This window comes from Malaya genurostris, chromosome 1 (genome assembly GCF_030247185.1).
Source record: "Malaya genurostris strain Urasoe2022 chromosome 1, Malgen_1.1, whole genome shotgun sequence".
Lineage (NCBI taxonomy): Eukaryota > Metazoa > Arthropoda > Insecta > Diptera > Culicidae > Malaya > Malaya genurostris.
In genome coordinates, this window is record NC_080570.1 from 107,271,623 (window position 1) to 107,293,195 (window position 21,573).

General features: G+C 37.0%; 1 protein-coding gene across 1 annotated transcript in view; it reads right to left on the reverse strand.

Annotated features, from left to right (window-relative positions):
- Nucleotides 1-1,662: 1,662 nt before the first annotated feature.
- Nucleotides 1,663-21,573, reverse strand: part of LOC131425328 (pituitary homeobox homolog Ptx1) — a 128,666-nt gene continuing 108,755 nt past the window's right edge. The window contains exon 5 of the mRNA XM_058587141.1: nt 1,663-4,957. Coding sequence (XP_058443124.1) covers nt 4,358-4,957 — 600 coding nt within the window. The 3' untranslated portion in view covers nt 1,663-4,357. The remainder of the gene's footprint in view (nt 4,958-21,573) is intronic.

A 21,573-nucleotide genomic window follows, 5' to 3' on the forward strand; every position in this document is an offset into this window, starting at 1 on the left:
CGGAATGAAACCAGTGCTACTAGATTTGCCATAATGGTTATTTCATTAGTATTCAACACGCTCTTTCTGGTAATATTCGAAGCCGAGACAGTTTTATTGAAATATTGATATCAATAATATAATTAAACTAATGTCACGGATACCAAAAACATATTTTTTGATGGTAATTTGAAGAAGAAAAACAATTTATTTTTTGTAACAATATAAGATAATTTGGCAACTTTGCGAAACCAAATGAGATGAAAACAAAGCGTAATCAAGTGAACTAAGTGAAAAACTTCCATCTCATATTTTTTAAGACTTTTATTGTTTGTCGGGTAATTTTTGAAGTTTTTAATCGTTAACTAAACAAGTGGCAAGTGAACATTACGAATTATGAAGTCATCCAGCATTCAATGGTAGTGTAATTGTGCGAAATAGTGATCATGTTTTGAGACGAATCGATTAGTAGATATTCAGAAACATGACGAACTGTAAATCTTGAGACGAAAATGTATCCTAAATTGGAAAGTGAGTTTATTTTAAATGAAAAAAACGATAACCGAAGAACTTAAAACCATTTCTTTCAATAGGAAAGTGTGACAATAGCTTTTATAATTATTTTAAAACATTTCACAGTTTGGTTCAGGTAGTTTGTAAAATATTATTCATGTTCAAAGTAATGAGGTGAAGGGATGAGATGGAAATAGGAGCTCAGATGAAATAGGGAGCCGTTACCCTATAAGTCATTTGAAATGACGGTCATTAAAATAATGTCATGAAAACTAAACACATCAAAGAATATTCACGCGAACAAAAAACATGGTGGCCCTTATTACCGGTGTCACTACACGGTGAAAACCAAGTGAAGTGACTGTAGGTCCTTATTACGGATGTTGCTTCTGAGACAAAAGTAATTACTTGAATGAACTTGATGTCATTATGAACATCACGCCATCAACAATTTGTTGAAAAAATTAGTTTTTTTTCACCACAGTGATCACTTCACTATGCGTGATACCGGTAACAGGTGAAATGAAGTGAAGTGACATGTAAGTGAAGTGAATGTGAAAGTGGAGTGAGAACGGTAATAAGGGCCGGTGATTGATAAAAAAGGTATCATCTGACTGTTAGGTGGATTAAGCACGTTTTCACCTTAATGGTCGTTTGCCGGAACGAAAGATTTTAGAAGCAAAATAGAGCCGGTTTATCATATTATTTTCGTGTTTTCGGAGGAGTAAACACCGTGGCGTGAAGGGTCACAGTCACTTCACTTGGTTTTCACCGTGTAGTGACACCGGTAATAAGGGCTCGTAACTTGTCTGATAAGTAATCCCTTTATTTCAGTACATAGGGCTGAGTATGTTTGAGCCCCGACCTTAACGGTCAAATAATACAGTAGGAATGTAATACAAAGAGTTTATTTTTTTCTGGAGATAGCCAGTAATCAAGTCTCTTATCAAGAAATCATATCTCTCAGATATTACGAAAAAAAATATGAGTGGCTCACGTTTTTGTGGTCATGACGCCCCCAGTTGAGTTCACATCTAAATTATATGTAAGTATGTGAGAACACTGTCAAACTGGAGGATGGAGTAGTCATCAGTTCCCAAAACAGCGAACAATTTCTCTATAAAGCAATAAACCAAGCTCGTAAATTTATAATCATTTTTATTGTAGACTTTTTCATTTTTAATGGTATGTGTAATTTACCAAGACTTATTGTTTTCACGATATACATATCTTATGCGATCATCAGGATATTAACTATGTACTATGAAATTTGGCTCTTCATAATCAATATTTCATCATTCTAACGAATAAAAGTGTGTTTGCTGTTTACTACACATCTTGTGGTTTTTGTTATTTATTTTGGTATTTTTGGTTACTAAATCGGTCGTTGACATAGTTTTCGATTTACATTACTACCTTTTCCATTTGAAGTCATCAATTAGTGCTTCAAATAATTTTTTTTGTTTGATTTTATTTATTTTTTCTTTCTCTCTCATTGACTAGACAAAATTCAAGTATTTGCGCATCTTGCGATACTGAAATATGTACGGTAGTGAAAAATTTATTATCAATTAATAGATGGCATATTCTTTTGGTATTAAATCGTTTTAATTGGGAGGATTTTCAAAGTAGGTTGTTTTGCAGATAACACTTTCTGCGTCAGACTGAGTGAATGAGTCTTCGGTTGAAACTTAAATCTATCTACAAACTGAAAATCGATTCGTAGTACTTTCCTCTACAAAATTATGAAAACTGCACCTGGGTATTAAGTTGCTCATTCATTATATTTGGCATTGTTACCTTAACTTCACATAAACTTGATATTTTAATTAGACTGTACATTTAAGATCTCAATTCAACAGCAATTAGTTCAAACTAATGATGATCTTTGGTTAATAAACAAGTCGGAGAAAAGAAAGGTGTCTCAAGTTAGTTTGTTTTTTTCGATTGCACATTCAGGTGAAAACTAAATTGAACCTAGGAACTGAATTCTACAATTTCTTATGCAGTTTTTTTTTACAGAATTATTTCACTACTTTTACTCACTAGCGCTTTTATTTGTCTTTCGATATAGACTAGGACCTCTTCAGTAAAACAGTTTCTATTTGGCCTAGTTTGTTCCATTTCGATAAGTTTTCTCATATTTTTGTTTGCTGTTGGCTTAGTTCAATTTTAGAAATTAAAAATAGATCGCACGGTAAAAATATTTACACAGCCTCATATGCGGAGGTTCTTCTAAGTACTAAACTGTCACCCTTCGGTCAGCCCCGTTGGATGTCGATGATATTTCGAACAATTGAATCGACGTTACCTTCGTACGCCCCGGAAGCAAAAATTGAGCTCTTCCTAGCGGCTGGTTATTGGTCTGCTGAGGCAACATACGCCTGATAATCTTGATTGAATTTGACATTTATACTTCCACCCCGTACAGCAGCTTATCTCTCACACGTCACATTATTTTCGCGGCTAACTTGATAAAACGAAATTTGCTCGCTTTGATCTCGAGCGACTAATCAACTGCTGGGTGAACGTTTGTATTGTGGCGGCGTCGGCGGCGGCGGTTGTGTTTACTTGGCATTTTTTTTGCTTCCAACTTTCCGAGAGAAAATTTGGAGCAGCGAGTGTTATTTTTTGACATTTATTTAGTCACGCTTTCATACATGTAGGTGGATGTGGGTGTGTGTGTGTGTGTGTGAGTTAGTGCAATTCGATACACCCTCCCACTTTTTCGCTCGCTCTCGTTTTAGCTCTCTTCGTTCCAACATTTTGGGTTTTTTATGCTTGATTCATACAAACATTGATGTGCTGGTGTTGCGTGTTGCACATTGCAATTGAAAAAGTGTTATGTTCAGAGGCAGTATTCGATCTTTTATTTTATTTTATTTGTTGTTTTTGTTGTTGTTGGTTACATCCCATGGTGCATGAATGCATAAGATCTGGAATTGTTGCCTATTTAGCCTTTGTTGTATTCTTCTAACACTGTAATGGAGATAATATACTAGACGTTGTAAACTTATTGCATTATCGAGCCTAAGATCATGGTAATATTTTGATTATTCGAACGCTTTTGAGATTTCTGCTATGCCCAATCCACAGGAGAACTTCGTTAGCACGTTCACGAAATGTGTGTATGTGCAAACACTGTCTCCAGAACACAATACAACTGATTTATCACCACAATTAACCTTTACCCAACCACGTTTTTCGGAACGGGAATTCATTCAATTTCTCAATCAGCTCCTCTGTGCCCCGGCGCCATACTTTCCCCGAGTACTTCTCGTTACCGGCCGTCACCGACTGCAATCGATAGCAAAACGGCCCAAAGCTTGCCTAATCCTTTTTCGTGTTCGGGGTAGATAACGGAAAGTCTTTGAGTCGATGCCGCCAGAGCCAGAGCCAGAGCCGTAGTTACAGCGCACATCAACACATCAACAATGACGCTGGCTGATTTATATAAACAAACACGGAGTTACTTTGAAGTTTGGCTACCGGTAGCCGGCTGCCGAATGTGTGCCTTTTTTTGGGCTCGAGAAGCAGCCCGGGACCCGGATAAGATAAGTCATACTCAACCAAGATTAGCCTAGACCTGGCGTAGGAAGGCCGCGCACGTTCAATCGTGAATATCATCCACATTGTTCCGCCGATGATCGTCGTCATCGTCGTCCGGTACCATCAGATCATCGTCGTCAAGCCCCGAAGTGCCCGTGACGTTGTTTTTATCCGTTCCATTGTTGTTGTTATTATTATTGTTGTTATTATTGTTGTTGTTGTTGTTGTTGACGGTAACGCTGATGGCACTGTTGATGCTGGTGTTGTACATGGCGAGCGATGACGAATGGGACAGCATGCTGCCCAGGGCGTTTTCTCAGACAGTGTCCGAAACACTGGCATACTGACATGCTGACAGGCCAGCGGAATTGGATCTGGACACGGGTGACGGAGCGGAGTAAGGACTAGAGAAGCCGGAAGCATGTTGCTTAGCTTTCAATCTCAACGTTGCAATACTGGAGGTCATTGCTGTACAAGGTTCCGCCGTAGCTCGATGATGATACATACTGTACGGGTTGGCTGGAGTCGTGTAAGGGCAAGGAGTTGGAGACACTCCTGCTCCTCCCGTCGTTCCACCCAAGCTAGTACCCATGCTTCCAGGCAGCATCGTTCCACCGCCCATTCCCGCTGCTACCGACGAGCTTGTGTTGAAACAATTGATGGAATTCTGGTGGTGATTCGATGACACTATGGATGTCCCCAGTGGATTTACCGTCCAAGGAAAAGTTTTGGCACCCAACGGAGACGGTACCTTTGCCCAGTTATTGTAGGAATACGACGAATAGAGACTATCGGTATCGGCAAACGGTTGAACAAACTGTGGGCCGAATCCATTTTTAAAGTCAGCTGCCGCTATGGCATTCATCTGGTTCCGCTCCCGCTTGCGCCATTTTGCCCGACGGTTCTTGAACCACACCTGCGAATGTGGAAGGAGAAAGAAAATAGAAAATAATTACTCTCATTATCACAACACAACAAAGCCGAAGCAAACTGCGGCCGAATGAGCACTTGGTTGATCGAACGCCATTAATCTTCATTTTTCTCGCCATCTTCTCATCCGCCTCACCCTTATCGGACAACCAACCAGTCAGGACATGGGAGGCGTGGGTGCAATTACGCGGTTCGTTGACTGCATCCACTCACACAACACAGTGCGACGGATCCCCCTTCGATTCAGGTCAGGTCGTTCTGCCGACGGCAATATTGACGACGGGAGACCAACTTTCAACGAGCCGTGCAGGAAGAGACATTCAATTTAGAATCCAGAAATTCGGTTCTAGCGCAGCCCCTCGGCTCAGCCAAATGCCGTCGGGGGGAGAATGATTAACCATCGTCGGTTTCATTGGGTACAGTTGGACAAAGTTAGCGAAAGAAAATGGATGAAAGTTTTAGGAAGCAGAATGCTGTTTTCGGAGACAGTTTTTTTGTATGCGTTGAATTCGATGTTTAAGAACGCAAAGAAATAAAATACATTAGAATCGAATATCTCGAGTCGTCAATTCATCTTTAAACATTGACTTGAATCAAATAAAAATACAGTTATTGTACCAATAGACGACTTTTAATCAACAAATTGTGATGAAATCGAATACAATACCTTTGCTTCGGCTTCGAGAGGCAATACTGCAAAAAAATAGTTCCACAATTGTGCAATACTAACTCTTCTAGTTTTTATTCGAGTGTCTTTTGCAGTGCATTAGATTTATTTGATTCGACTATATTATGTCATATTGATTCAAATTAATCATAACATGTTTAATTATTATCTATACTAAGAAGTCTCTTTTTTTAAATGACTTTATTCATGATTATGTTTCACACAGTTGTCAAATAGAAGTTGGGAAATAATAAATAGGAATAATTTTTAAGCTACTTCCCCTCCAAATTATCATTTTTTTAAGGGGGCACACAAAAAATAATCGTTTTTTTACCTTATTGCTTTAATCGATAGATATAGCATCTGAGAAAATCATTGCTTAGTTTTAAGAACGAATTTTTGGAATTAGAGTTGATTGAATTTACGTGCGCCATGTTAGTTCTTTGAAGCGTCTAAACTTTGATGTACGTTTATTCGAAAACGTTCAATCACACAGTAAAAATGAATCTACAGAACAAATCGACTCAAATCCTTTTGTCTTTCTATAAAGAAAAGTAGTAGAATTGCTGGAAAAAACCGACACTCGAACGGAACTGCGGAGACCCATAGTGTTATATACCATTCGATTCAGCTCGTCGAGATCAACAAGCTTAGATTCGTTTAAAAGCTACTGTTGAGCTATTGATCAAGTTCGAAGATCGAATGGCTGTTACTTTTGGTTATTTTTTTATCGCTCAATTTTCTCAGAGGTGACTGAACCGATTTTGATTGATCTTGTTCGAAAATCAAATGGCTGTCACTTTCGGTTTCGGAGATATTATGGAATAAGTAATGTAACCGGCAAAACGCGTTTTTTTGCCGTTAGACTATCTCAAAGATAACTGAGTCGATTCTAACAAACTTAGGCTCGTTTTAATGCTACTGTTGAGCCATCGATAAATTTTGAAGATCAAATGGCTGTCACTTTCGATTCTGGAGATATAATAGTATAAGTGATGTAACCTTAAAAAAGCGTCATTCTTTTACCGCTCATTTTTTCAGAGATGGCTGAATCGATTTCAACAAGCTTAGGCTCGTTTGAAAGCCACTGTTGAATTGTGAATCTAGTTCGAAGATCAAGTGGCTGTCACTTTCGGTTCTGGATATATAATGGCATAAGTAACCGTAACCGACAAAATGTGATATTCTTTACCGCTTAAATTTTTCAGAGATGGCTGAATCGATTTAAACAAACTTAGACTCGTTTTAAAACTACCATTGAATTGAGGATCATGATCGAAAATTAAATGGCTGGAAATTACAGTTCAGGAGATATAATGGTATAACTAACGTAAGCGAGCGTTGTTTTTTTTTCACCGCTCAATTTCTCCAGAGATGACTAAACCGATTTTAATAAGTCTAGGATCGTTTGAAAGCTACTAATAAATTGTACATCAAGTTCGAAGATTAAATGGTTGTCACTTCCGTTTCTGAAGATATAATAGTATAAGCGATGTAAACGTCTAACTGCAGATTTTTCATCGGGTGAATTTTCTAGAAGATGACTTTCGAATTTCGATAAACTTAGGTTTATTTTAGTTGTTTGTTGTCAATTGAATTTGTAAGGGTTACGGCAAACATTTCCAGTACGAGAGATGTATTGTTATTGACGTAACTGACAAACTGCAGTGTTTTTCAATGCAACAAATTTCCTCGGAGATTAAAGAATTCATTTAGGAAGATTTTTTGTTTATATATCTCCACAAATAACAAATATACAGGCTCACATATGAACTGTGTGTAAAATGTATATTCAGCAGATTTCACCACGATCAACACGGAGTGACGTCATGATTTGGGTGCCGCTTTCACATGAAACACTATTTTGGGTTCAACATGCACTTTTTACGACAGATTGTTACTTTGCTGTTGGTTAAAATGACAAGTTTATGTTGGTTTTATTCCGAGCAAAATCTCGTGTGGTTTATGCGGTATGGAAATAAAGTTATATATATATATATATATATATAGATATATATATATATATATATATATATATATATATATATATATATATATATATATATATATATATATATATATATATATATATATATATATATATATATATATATATATATATATATATATATATATATATATATAAATATATATAAAAATGGATGTAAGTTTGTATATTTGTAACGCCATAACTTCGGAACTACTGAACGGATTCCCACCAAACTTGGCACAGGTACTTCTTACATTTCAGAGATGGTTCAAGGAGTATTATTATAGAGGAGGGAGCGTAGCAAGTGTCATAAACAAAGGGGGGTCATGGAAAAATTCATATAATTTGACAAAAATCGATACGTTTTAAAGACCATAGAAACATTTTGTATACCTTAGATAAGACTATACGGTGGGTGGATGTAGCAAGTGCTTTTAAAAAGAGGGGTGTAATGTTTAAAATAGCTTTGAAAGTTTGAACCTATGAACAGATTGCTACCAAACTTGGCACATGTACATTTAGCTCTTCAGAGATGGTTATAAGAATATTTTTATTGGGAGAGGGAGAGTAGCAAGTATCATCAACAAGGGGGGTTATAAAAAAATCATGTAACTTGACGAGAATCGATACATTTTAAAGACCATAGAAACATTTTGCACACCTTAGATATGACTATACGGTAGGTGGATGTAGCAAATGCCTTAAATAGGGCGGTGTAATGTTTGTAACGGCATAACTCCGAAAGTATTCAACGGATTGCTATCAAATTTGGCACATGTACTTCTTGCCCTTCAGAAATGGTCATAAGCGTATTTTTATGGAGGGAAAGAGCGTAGCAAGAATCATTAACAAGAAGGGGTCATGAAATTCATATAAATTCACGAAAATCGATATTTTTAGAAGACCTTAGAAACATTTTGCATACCGTAGATATGATTTAATGGGGGATGGATGTTGCAGGTGCGTTTAAAAAGGGGGTGTAATGTTTGTAATGGCATAACTCCGAAACTACTTAAGAGATTGCTATCAGACTTGGCGCATGTACTTCTTGCTGTTCAGAGATAGTAATAAGAATATTTTCATGGGGGAAGGAGCGTAGCAAGTGTCCTTATTGAAGGTGGTCATTAAAAAACTAATTTGACGAGAATCGGTACTTTTTGAAAGTCATAGATACAACTAAACGAATCGTCACCAAGTTTGGCCAAAGGTTGGAATCGATATTTTTTTAAAAGCACAGATACTTTCTACACTACTCAGGATAATCATCTAGGAGATTTGTAGTAAGTTCACTGACAAGAAGGAAGTTAAATCAAAATAGATTATAAGGTTATTTTGAGTATGAGGGTGGAGTAAGTGCCCCGAACATGGAACGTGTAAGGAAAAATTGACCAGGTTTTACGATAAATTGGTACTTCTTCACGAGTACAGCATATTTCTAGCAACTAAGAGAGGTTCACAAAAATATTCACAAGAGGGAGGGGGATAAGTATTCTCAACATTGATCTGAATTGACGAAATCATACAATCAATGTGCATTTTATTATGTAAATTAAGAAAACTGTCGACTCAAGGTGATTGAAATAAGATTACAATAACATTTGTATTAAATGAATCATTATTCTATAGGTTTTCCTCCCAGGTGTACGACTAAAATGGTTGAAGCCGTGGTAAAATAAATTATATAAAAACGTTATTCTATAGTAGTTATTATGTTAAACAGCTTTTCGTTATATATGTTTTTAAAAAAAAGGGTTCAAATATAAAACTGACCCAATTTGTCCCGGGTTGGCGGTGTGATGCATAGAGCGCTGGTCTTACAAGACAGTTGCCGTATGTTCGAGTCCCAACCCAAAAGGATTCTTAGTGTCAATAGGATTGTAGTACTAGCCATGCAATGATTCTGTACACTAAGAATCGGCTGCGAAGTCTGTTGAAACAGAAAGGCCAAATTCCACAAAAGGAATGTAATGCCAGGACTTTGCTTCAATTTGTCGAGAATACCATGAAAATTATAATTATTGTGAGATCTGAGATGGGACACTGATCATTCGCAATCTGTACATGAACGGAGTATTGTTCAATCGGGTTGCCGTCTAAGTTATGTTTCACTACACTCAGAGTATTTCACAAAGCAGGACAGCTTCGAGAATTTTTTTCGACCTTCCCTTAACGAAACATTTCCGAGCAACGCCGGGTAATTCAGGTAGTATTTATATAACAAGCAGGAACATTTTGTTATCGTTCCGGAACGTAGTGGAACGTTTCGAAAGAATGCGGCGAATAGTCAAGCAGATGGCAGTAGTGTTTCCAACGTATAGAAAATTTGAAATTTGATTTAGAAAAATTTTGTTCGAGCCTGTATATTTATAATCTGTTATGTCTCTGAATATTTAACATTCTTCTAGTATCTGAAGTTTACACATTTGATACAAGTTATCTGATCAATTTAAAATATCGCTTGAATGTACCAGAGTTCAAGTTCAGACGATATTGTGTGAACAGAAGACGATTTTTTTAAACTCACGCGACTTCAGCGCGACTTGATACGAAAACTAATGCATATTTCTCATAATCACAAATTGGAAATTGTAGCCAAAGGTTGAAGCTACACAACGGTAGAGATAGCTCGGGTAAAACTAAGTTATAATGGATGTTGCTTTTTTTCAATTCCTAAAAAGTGCCTAAGCCGGCCCCGGTCTCCCCTATATTATGAAAACTCTTTTCTTTAGATATTTAAGTCAAATATAAAATGTATAATTTCCAACAAACGACTTTAGAACCAACAAGTTTCAAATAATTCTGCACTTATTACCACACGTATGGAAATTGATAAACACGTTCTGGACCCCACCTCTCTGGAACAAATTTCTGGGAACGCTGCTGTAATCTGCCTTGGGCGACAGTCGATAAGTCAAACATTTAGATTTTTTCTTGACTTATAAAAACGGCTTTTGTTATTCTCAAACGTATATCAACAGATACTCTAGAAAAATCCTGTCTTTTTCTTTTTCATAACATAAATAACACAATGAGAATAGACCATTTTGTGAACCGGTTCATATATAGAGTGATCCCCCTTAAAAAGAAGGTGGAAGGATAATGTCAGAGACATAACTAGATGAGGTGAATATGAATAATACTGACATGCTTTCTCCACACATCCGACTATCGAAAATCGCACGTACTAGCTGATTACTTGTGTGAATTTGGCAAACTGTGTCACTTGCATAATTGCAACGTTAGAATTGTATGTCCCGTACGAGGCCAAAAATTACGGGGTTGTGTACGAGACAAGACCGATTACGATGATATTAGTAATACAATGTTCAAATTCATTAATAACTTTATTGTTTTTAGCCATCTAGGATTTCTAAATTCAAGTTAGGAATCAATATGCGATTAATTTCTAAAACTTACTTATCAAACCCGTCTCGAAAATGCGAATTGTATAGCGATTTGAAAGAACCGTAAATCGAGTTTAAGAATTATAAAATTTCAATTATTGAAACGCACTCTCCAAGTGTGGACAAAATTTATCTATAATTCCATCAAAATTCATGAAAAAGTTGAAATCAGATAGGTGAAGTATTGTTATCATGCCAAAGGTTTTGATGTAACAAAGAATGAATAATTTCACAATAACCAAGAAAATCAATCATAAGAACATCTTGATTTTAAATTGAAGGACCAAATTGACCGTCGTAAAACAACATGCAAAAATGTGTCTCTCTAGAATTAGTCAAATAAAAATAGTATTGGTTTATAAGCATTCATATGTGTTTTACCAACAAACAAAACATGTCGTAACTCAACCCGTGAAAATATTCCATATTTTTATGTGTCGGTTTTGCGCGATACGTTTTTTGCGATAATTCATTCAATTCAACTTTTCGCGCTTTTCTTTGGCACTGAATTTCACCTTGATGCTCGTTCATACCAAACATCTTATACCGTTTTCGTTTATTGATCAGAGCAGCCCGAGAGCTGACTCAGAGTCGCCCAAACAACTTTTGAGATGTTTGTTTTAGCAACCTGGGGTCGCTCTAGATCGGACTCCAATCGCGTAGTTTCGCTCTGAAAATTTTCTCGGGTCGCACTACGCATCCATGCGAGTTTGTTTATTTCTTCTTTTTTTTATGAGTTGTTGTTTAGGGCGCATACCACGTGTTCGTTTTTCCCGAAGTCAGAGTCGCCCGCGTGTAGATTCAAAAACGAAAACGATATTAGAAAACTTCTATTTTGGGATTAGTTGTGGTTATCTCATACTACTGATATTTTCTCATCACAAATTGTTGACAATATTCCCGATGATGTGGAGAAAAAATTATGTTGCTACGCTGAGTACAACAAGAGATATTCGCGATTAAATTCTACCCATTCTTGTACAGGATACATTTTGAATAGGCGCTTGGTAAAGTAAGTCGTGTTCACGGCAAAAAGTTTATTTGTTTCAACTTTCGAGTTTTCCCAAAAAATAATTTATTTCAAATGATGTTACAATTTTTCGGTTCCCCTTCCCTCTTGTTCGATGAAACATTTTCATTCGTTTTATTTATGTAATAATAATTTTTTCATGTGTGTTTAAGGGATTCTGAAACACAAAATCCTAGAAAGCTTGTCTGCGGTTTGTAAAAATAGATCTTTTTGACTCATGTTGACTATTATTAAGAAAAATTCTTGAATTAGTCACTGGATATTTTGCCTCAATTTATATTACATGTTATTTTTCGATTGAGGTATGGGAAGTATGTATAAAAATCTCTAAACTTTTACTAGTTTCCAATTATTCTCACACATAACTTTACAAAATACTGTATCTTTCATGCGCAACTATTTAAACAAGCAAAATAATTTCGATATCAAAGTAAAAACAAATATTGGTATGCGTGTTTGTTCTTTCCCTGCAATCGTCAAGCACTCGAACAATAAACAAATACTTGCACTTGAATTACTACAGTTATTATCGACTGTGTCATTCCCGCAAGCAGGTTGGATGACCCACTGGGAGCGAATTGTATAACGGCTGTGGTCTACGTGACCGAGAGGTAGAGGCTAGTAGATTGTTTGGGAAACTGAGTGAACAAGCGTTTAGGAATATATAAATGATTTGGTCATACTTAAAACTAAGAGCTTTCAATGGACGATGAGTAACCCATCGATACAGTTGAAATGAGAGCTCCTATTCCAGGTGGTTAAGTGAAACAACCTCTTCGATCAGCTTCGCACTTGAGCTTGCAGTCATTAAACATTGAAAGGATAAATATTTGCCAAGTGGTGCAGCGCGAATTGAAACAGGCTTATCGGGTTTAATCAGCAAATATCGGCGTATATCTTGCTGTCCAAAGTTCAAAACGTGTAAATATTTTCTTACAATGTAGAATGACTATTTTAGCAGCCCGTATCTGCTTTCTCTATTTGAAATCGGAAGTGACTACACCTCCAGTTGTATTACAAAGGAAGTAAAAGCGGCATAAAACATCCGTTTTATGAATGCAATATATTGCGGCTCGTAATCCGAGCACGACGTATTTACGTTTTCGCTGGTTTGGAAAACAGAAGCCAATCAACTTTGCTGAGTGCCGGGTGAAGAAACGTGGCCACTCCGAGATACAGAATGCACACAATTCACGCTACGAGGTCAATAAAGAACCGAATACCGAAGGTACAATACATTTCCAGTGCTACTTCGACTGTTGGGTCGATCCGGCACAGCCGCATTCGAGTGACCAGGTCGATAATTCCTGGCTCGATTTTAGTCGCAGGAATAGACGGACGGTAGAAGAACCCATTATAGCTGAATGATAAATTAAATATTGCAATACACATTTGCCGACTGCAGAGTGCTGCATAGCCGATTCCACTGTTGTTCAACCTGGGCACGAACAGGAATAACCAGCTTTTTTTCAACAACCGAACGTGAATCGTCCGGCCAACATGAGTGCCGACAACACCCCTAACCGGTCGTAAAACACTAAACAATCGAAGGCTAAAATTTATAGCGTTGCAGTTTTTCTGCCTTCCTTCGTCGCTGCGGAAGATGACTTCCAACTAACCATGTGGGTAGCGAAGCTTAGAGCCGGTCATTTTCTGCTCCGGCTCGTCCGGAACGAGCAGGAAATGAAACGTGGTTTTCCGTGGCGTGGCGGCATCTGACGGTATTCCATTTCGGTATTTGACTGTATTGTTTATGGGTTTGACGATTTAGTGCAATGATAGTGCCCCACTCGACCGGGCTATTATTGGCCGGAAACGCTTAGAAAGTTGGCAAGTCTTGTTGCGGGAAGCGAGAGGATTTATTACACGTGATTTTCCCGATACGGTTACGGCCTGAAATTGGTTCCACAAAAAATGGCTCTGGCAATGTTCGGAGATAGTCTTCAGCACTGAGTGATAAGAATAGTAGGTTCTCAATATATCGCAGCATCGGATAAGTCAAAAATGATCGGCTGTATAATAAATTCGCAACTCAAGAAATACTTTCATTGAAAAAATCAAATAAAACCATCGACTGCTCAAGCAGTGGAAGAAAAAATTTCAAGTGCAAAAATCGGATAAAAACTAACGTAGATTTCCGGAGAATATGGACAACTTTGGATGCGAGCGAGCCAAACGAGATACAGTACTGGACAAAATAAGAGACCACTTCAAAACATCTTTCGACGCACGCGCAATATTCGGATGGAAAAACGTAGGACCATAGTCCTTAGAAGTAGCAGCAGACGCTTTTAAACGCATTCCTTTATGTATGATTTGCCAAATCATGTCTTTTTTGGCAGACTTCGACATCTTCTGCTATTTATCGTCTTCTAGGACATGAAACTCATGATGGAGAGTGAAAAACAAGAGTCCCTGAAATTGCCGAAAGTTTGCTTTCACGTAATGAGTCCATGGCGTTTTTTCGCGTCTTGCACGAAAGTTTTACTTAGATGTGATTTTTAACGTAGAACTACGTCTTTTTTTATTATGTTCACCTTGATGCATTTTCAAATTTTCACAACACGAAAGTGTAACGAAATTACTCCAGATTCGATTTCTTAATAACTTTTTCCCTGTTTGAGTATTTTCTCTTATTCTTTCACGAATCGAATGGAAAAAGATGTAAGATTGTTGTTAAGGGCTGAGGCCAGTAGGTCGCGTATAACCACGTGACTCGCTCTGCGTATTACATTTCTCTCCATGCTCTCTCGCATATGTGCAAAATGACTCTCGATGGGCCAGGTGGCCAAGAAAGTTCTGATATTTTTGGTTACAAGTTTGACTTCATCACATGAAATCTAATAAAGCTACCGCTTGTTTGGCAGCCTTTCTGAGCCGATTTTATTTCTCTCTCATGTTTCGTTACGTTACCAGGACACTGGAGCAGAAAAAATGGCGCCGCCATAGAAATCGACTTACCTTCACAAAGTAACATTCACTTCATTTTTATCGCGACAACATATATGTTTTTATGCATCTAGATCTAGATTAAATTATCTAGACATTGTCAGGATAGATATTTGATCCATGCTTTTGAAGGCGAGATATTCAATGAACAAGTTGAAAGTTGCCGTTTTCAGCTATGCAATTCTTCCTTCAGAAAAACAGACTTTCCCGATCGCTAAAGTCAATGAATCATTCTGAAATTTTCACAGAATAATCTAAACTAATTTTCTAAGAGATTGTCAGTTGTTTTTTTTTATATTCCTCACTGTTTCTGAGAAAATAAGATTTGAAACGTGAAAATAGCCCTCCAAATCACCCTAAAACACACTGGCCTCAGCCCTTAATACCACATTAATTACAAAAAATAGATCCAATCACGAAACATAAAAATCAGCCGAATTTATAAATAGACCCTGTTGGACGTTTGCTAGTTTCAGTCTATGATAATCCATGAACGGAGACACATCGAGTGCGCCGGCTGCCATCTACGTCAAGAAAGTGGAACTACACTCGGCTGACCCGGCATTATTCAATTGGTGCTATAGTCCATGGCGAATATGAGAATCCATCCTTCAAGCCAAACGTAGAAAAATAACTAGTTCTTCTGTGAGTATATCTGCTGTTGGACGTTCGCAGTGTGAGTTTCGCTGGTCTTTTGCATTGGAGAAAAAGAAAACGAGCAGTGGACAACTATGGGGAACATTATACAAAATTAGCCGTTCTAATGGCTCTAAATGTTATCTAAAGAACCATAAAAATTACTTCTTTGCAAATCGATGGAAAAATCATCAGTTGTGGCAAACCTAGAATGATTTGATAAGCTTTGTGCACTTTTCGCTAAAGCTAGCATTTGGCTGCATCGTATTCGAGAAAAATGTTCCGAACAGTATTTATTATCATAGAGAATTTCACTGGTTTGCCCTTCTGAAAAACGGAAATGAGTCCCGTACAACATTTTGATAGTTTATTTCACTCACATATTGAGATATGAGCGACTGTACGACCGACTTGTGTTACGATTATATTTATGTAATGTATGATTTCATCTATGTAATGATTGTATTTTATTTGAAGATAGAACTACTGGATCAATTGTACTTAATAAAATTCGAATAACTCATCAATACCGAAATAAGATATAATAACTAATTTAGATGCTAAACAGATATTGTACAATTTCTTGATTCTCTAGATGAAATATCAAGTATCGCTATGGTAGCACAGAAACGTCAAGACAAGATATGATGGTAAAATTTGTTATTATTTTGAACCTTGTTTGCCATTTACATCTACCCGGGAAATGATCCTTTTCAGCATTACTAAATCTTACCTACTCTAAGTTTTTCTCCACATCTCTTACGGAACTGTTTGCATTCTTCTTGAAAGCTTGAACTACCCGCCTATAGTGAAATACGGAAATATATTTTGACCATTATTTGCTTCCGATGAACAGCTCATTGTACCGTATTAAATCACGAGATGTGATATTGCCTTTTTCTTTCGTCGAAACAGTCTCATTTAAATATTTTCAGTCTTTTTATTAAGATAACGTTTGATACTAATTTGGGCTCATTTTGAAACCAATTTATTTACATGGATTCGAGTAAACCACAAAAGCATGCGTTTATGTCATATATTCAGCAACATTTTTCAAACCAAGCGTATCAGCAATAATACATTTGAACGTGATCATAGGTCACTATCTGAAATAATTATGCGAATAGAAAAAAATAAATAATAGTCACTTCTACGATTATATCACCGAAACTTGACGTATTAGCCATACGATCTTTGAAATTGACACAAACCCCAATTGAAGTCACAAATGAGCCAAACGTTATTGAAATCGGTTAATCCATATACAAGAAAATTGAGCGGTAATGAGTGTTGACGTTTACGTCACTTACACCATTATATCACCGGAACCATAAGCGGCAGCCATGCGCACTTCAAAACCCAATAAATGAACACATAGTAGCATTAAAACGAGCCTAACTTCATTGAAATCGGTTAAGCCATCTTCAAGAAAATACCGAGCGGTAAAGATAAATGCGTTTTGTTGGTTGCGTCACTTGTACCATCATATCTCCGGAACCATAAGCAGCTGGGATTTGATCTTCGAACTTAATAAATGACTTAATAGTGGCTTACAAACGAACCTAAGTATGTTAAAATCGGTTCAGCAAACATTGAGAAAATTGAGCTGCTAGAAAATAACGCCTTTCGTCAGTTGCGTCACTTATACCATAGTATCTCCGGAAACAGAAGTGGCAGCCATTTGATCTTAGAATTTCATGAATGGCCCAAAAGTATCTTTAAAACGAGCCTAAATTTATTGAAATTAGTTTTTCCATCTCTAAGAAAATTGAGAGGTAAAAACACAATGCGTTTTGTCGGTTACGTCACTTATACTATCATATCTACGGAACCAGAAGCCACAGCTTTCGAATTAGAAAATGCTAAAAAATCCAGATTTTCGAGGTCCATGTCCAAAGTTTTTTTACGCAGCTAATGTTCTTCCGAGTCCATCTTTGCAACATTCGTAAAACTGCCACTGTTACTAATACAATGCAAGCATTACACATTGAGCTAGTTTCATCCAAAATTCTAATTGACAATACCCAAGAGACAAAAACGTGAATCATAAAAACCTATTATTTTTCTTACCAGATCAGATTTTATCAAAGTATCATTTTATTTTCTTAGGTAAAATAAATCAAAGTCTTCAAAAATCGAATATCTCTATAATCAAATCCATTTTAAATATTGTAGCAACACTGCATTGTTTGACATTTGTAACCACAGCACAGATTTACACGGAACCGCAAAACTACCTAATTTTGAGTACTTTCCACCTAATTTTGCCGTCCCGTTCAATAACTCAATTTTAGGTAAAGTGTATAAAATAACAAAACAGTCAGTGGATTTTCGAATATGACTTCTGTAAATTTCAAGCTTGAATACTTTTACATTAACAATGATATAGGTTTGATTTAAAGCAAATTCGGTTGATTTTAATGTTGAAATAAATTAATCCTTCATAATTCATAATATTACTAAACCTAGCACGTTTTTTAATGAAAATATTTGATGCAGGATCTCTACATTGACAAGACTGATCGAGCTCCGATTCATTGGATACAATAAAAATTTTGATGGTAGGAGTGAAAAGAAAGTTGCGCGCATTTGAAATGGAAAGAAATAAATTTTATAAATCATAATTCATTAGTTGTTTCTCATTTATAGAAAATGTCGAGCAAATCCGACAGTCGTTTTAATTTTGGTGACTAAATATGTGTGTGTGTGTCATTTTTATCGAATACAACCTTTACTGCTATGTCGATGTTAACACTTTTGGTGTTGGACTCGTAAACAACAAAACCATCATGAGCAAACACAGTATGCATTCGCTTATCAGTATGGGCAGGTTGATATTATTTCATTTAGTTTTACCGCTAAATGGAATCTATAGCATGAAATTCGATAGAACTAGAAAAAAACATTACACAAATCAATCAGTTTTGAATAAATAACTACCGGTGTTGGTTGGCGCCCATATTATCTTTTTTCCTATATCATCGAACTGGCTTTGAAAACCGTAAAGGGACCGATAATCTTATCGGCTGGAACCGGCGCTACTGATCGAAAACTTCACCGACGACCAACGTTAAAAATAGTGACAAAAAAAAATTCGGAAGCCATGATAAAATTGTCTGTAGAGTCGGTAACAAAATCGCACAAGAAAATATACATTGATATTAATGAACACCATTTACTGTTCTCAGAATTACTCTACGGACCAGCTCTCATTGATCATCCGGTCCGAGCTAGGAAACTAATTTACGTGTTTCACCCTAACCTTATTTTTTCCGCACGCGCGCTTCCGTAAACGGTGACTGTGGTGGTGATAGCGACGGTGTTTAGTTTTTAATTTATTTTCTGTGTTGGTCGAGGTGCCACAGCTTATTAAATTTGCGGTGGGAAAAATTCGGCGGAAAATCGTGCCCAAACATTCAATTAAACGGTAATATTTCAGATTAATGACCGTTTACGGTTGGTGGCACGCGTCCGCTTGGGGGTGATTTTTCTAATTCGCGGGAGAGGTGTGATTGGTGGGTTTAATTAAATTTTAAAATGACAAATCGGTTGCTGTTCGATGATGGATGAGGTGAATGAGCTTGATTATCGGACCAATGGAAGACATTCAAACGAAATAAGCCACCAAATTTATGTTGGTTGAGATGCTATAGCATGCTAAGCCTAGTTTAGGCACTTACTGCAGAGTGTATCTCCATATTCTAGATCGTTTTCCAATAGCTCTACTGTATTGGGTGTAAAGCTCCTGAAAGCCAGTGCCACCCAAACTAGTCGTAAAGTTTAATAATCACCAATATAGCCACCGAAAAAGTAAAATAGTTACAACTGATAGCGGCCGTTCGTTCCGCTTCCGGGTCAATTCGAGCGCATCGTTGAAGGGAAACCTCTCTAATGCTCTCTGTTCAGGTACGCAAAAGTAACGGTGTAACATCGCAAACAGAGCCACCATGCAGTGCACCGTTGACAGTGGTGTTTATCAGACTGATAACTTCCTTTCCTTTCCTTCCCTCGTTTTCCGACCGGTTGGTCACGCACCGACTCAACTCGACGTTCGTTCCGTAGCTGATAATGATTTTCGGCAGGCCGCGCGCGCGATTGGATACAAATATTAACATAGCATACAAGTTGTGCTACTGGAATTGAACGCGGGATTGCGGCTAAAAATACCTACGAAAATATGTGTTTGTGCTTGAATCGCTAAATAATCGGTTTACCACTAATGCGATAGAGAAATGGGCTCCTGGTTCGAGCGGGATTTCCATGAAAGGATTTCCCTATGGCACGCAGTGAACCTAGCGAGTGGTTTGGTAGAGCACTCTGTAAATTTGATATTTTCTAATGAGGCTTTTTGTCCGGTGAGTCTTGGTTAAAATTAAAACCGATTATAATTGTTATACATCCAGTAGTCACTGCATCTTTAAATCGTACCAACCGTTATATGTATCACAACGAAAAAAAAATTGTTGAAAGCTGCATACAGTGCAACTCGAGGTCTTCTACACTAACATAATTAATAATTATATCCGCATTTGAAGTTCTTTACTGTTTCTTTGCTTACAATCTCTTGATATAAAAAACTTGTTTTATCCACCTAGTTGGGTAATGATGCCATATCAGGAATTACTCAAGTTACAGAAATATTACTAGGGGATTCTTATGAAAACTTTTCTTTAAAGCTTGAATAACAACAAAACAGTTTGTTTGTGCATACCTCAGCATAACATTTTCAATTTATGAACAATTTTGAGCCAAATTTATAAGATAAAAATGTAAAACACACTTCGCCCTATTATGCCGAACAGGATGTTGGATCCGAACAGAAGCCAAAAGCAGTCTATGCGACCATAAAAGCTTTCATTTGTGTCTAATTTTGTGAAAATATACTTAGCCGACTCTGAGAAAATGAAGAGACTTCCAGAAGCCGGAACTGGTATAGCTGAAATCTGTCGGGTTGGCCAGCAACTAGCATAACATATAACATTGAAACAGTTTTGAAATTTTCCGTTTTTTCATTATCGCTCTAAATGACGGGTTGTAATTTAATACATACTTACCCATGTATTTCGGAAACCAGAAGTCGGACTCGAAAAAAATCTACACTTGCTTATGGAAACATTGTATCTTTCATTCGAAGCTAAGTTGGTGGAAATCGATCCAGCCGATTCTGAGAAATTGAAATGATTTCTGGTTTGGAGTACACGATCACATTTTTCGATACATTTGACACCGGGAACGAAAATCCATGGTTTATTCAAAATCAAAATGAAATTTTGATTTTGAATAACAGCATGTAATTCCGGAACCAAAAACCATATCCGAATGAATTTTATTAGAGTTCTATGTGATTGTAAAACCTTTCTTTTGAACCCAAGCTTGTGAAAATTGATCAGGCGGTCTCTGTCATATACCATTCGACTCAGTTCGTCGAGTACACAAAATGCCTGTGTGTGTGCGTATGTGTGTATGTAACGGTTTTTTTGCACTAACTTTTCTCGGAGATGGTTGAACCGATTTTCACGAACATAGATTCAATTGAAAGGTCTTATGATCCCATAGATCGCTATTGAATTTTATCCCGATCCGGCTGCCGGTTCCGGAATTATATGGCAATATGTGCAAATCTAAGAAAAAATGCGCATTCAATTTTCTCGAAAACATCTCAACCGATTTTTACAAACTAAGATGCAAATGAAAGTTCTTAAGATTCTTCAAAACGTCCTCAAAAAATTGATCCAAATCCGACTTCCGGTTCCGGTATTACAGTGAGATTAGTAAAAGTTGTCAATTTCTATGTCATCTGGTTGACAGACCATGTTATTTGGTGGATATATAAATTTACTTTGGGACTACTAGTGCCCGGTTTCCGCTTCCAAACGCACCGGTAATAGTGAAAAAAGCTCAAAAAACGGAATTCACTTCGATTTCT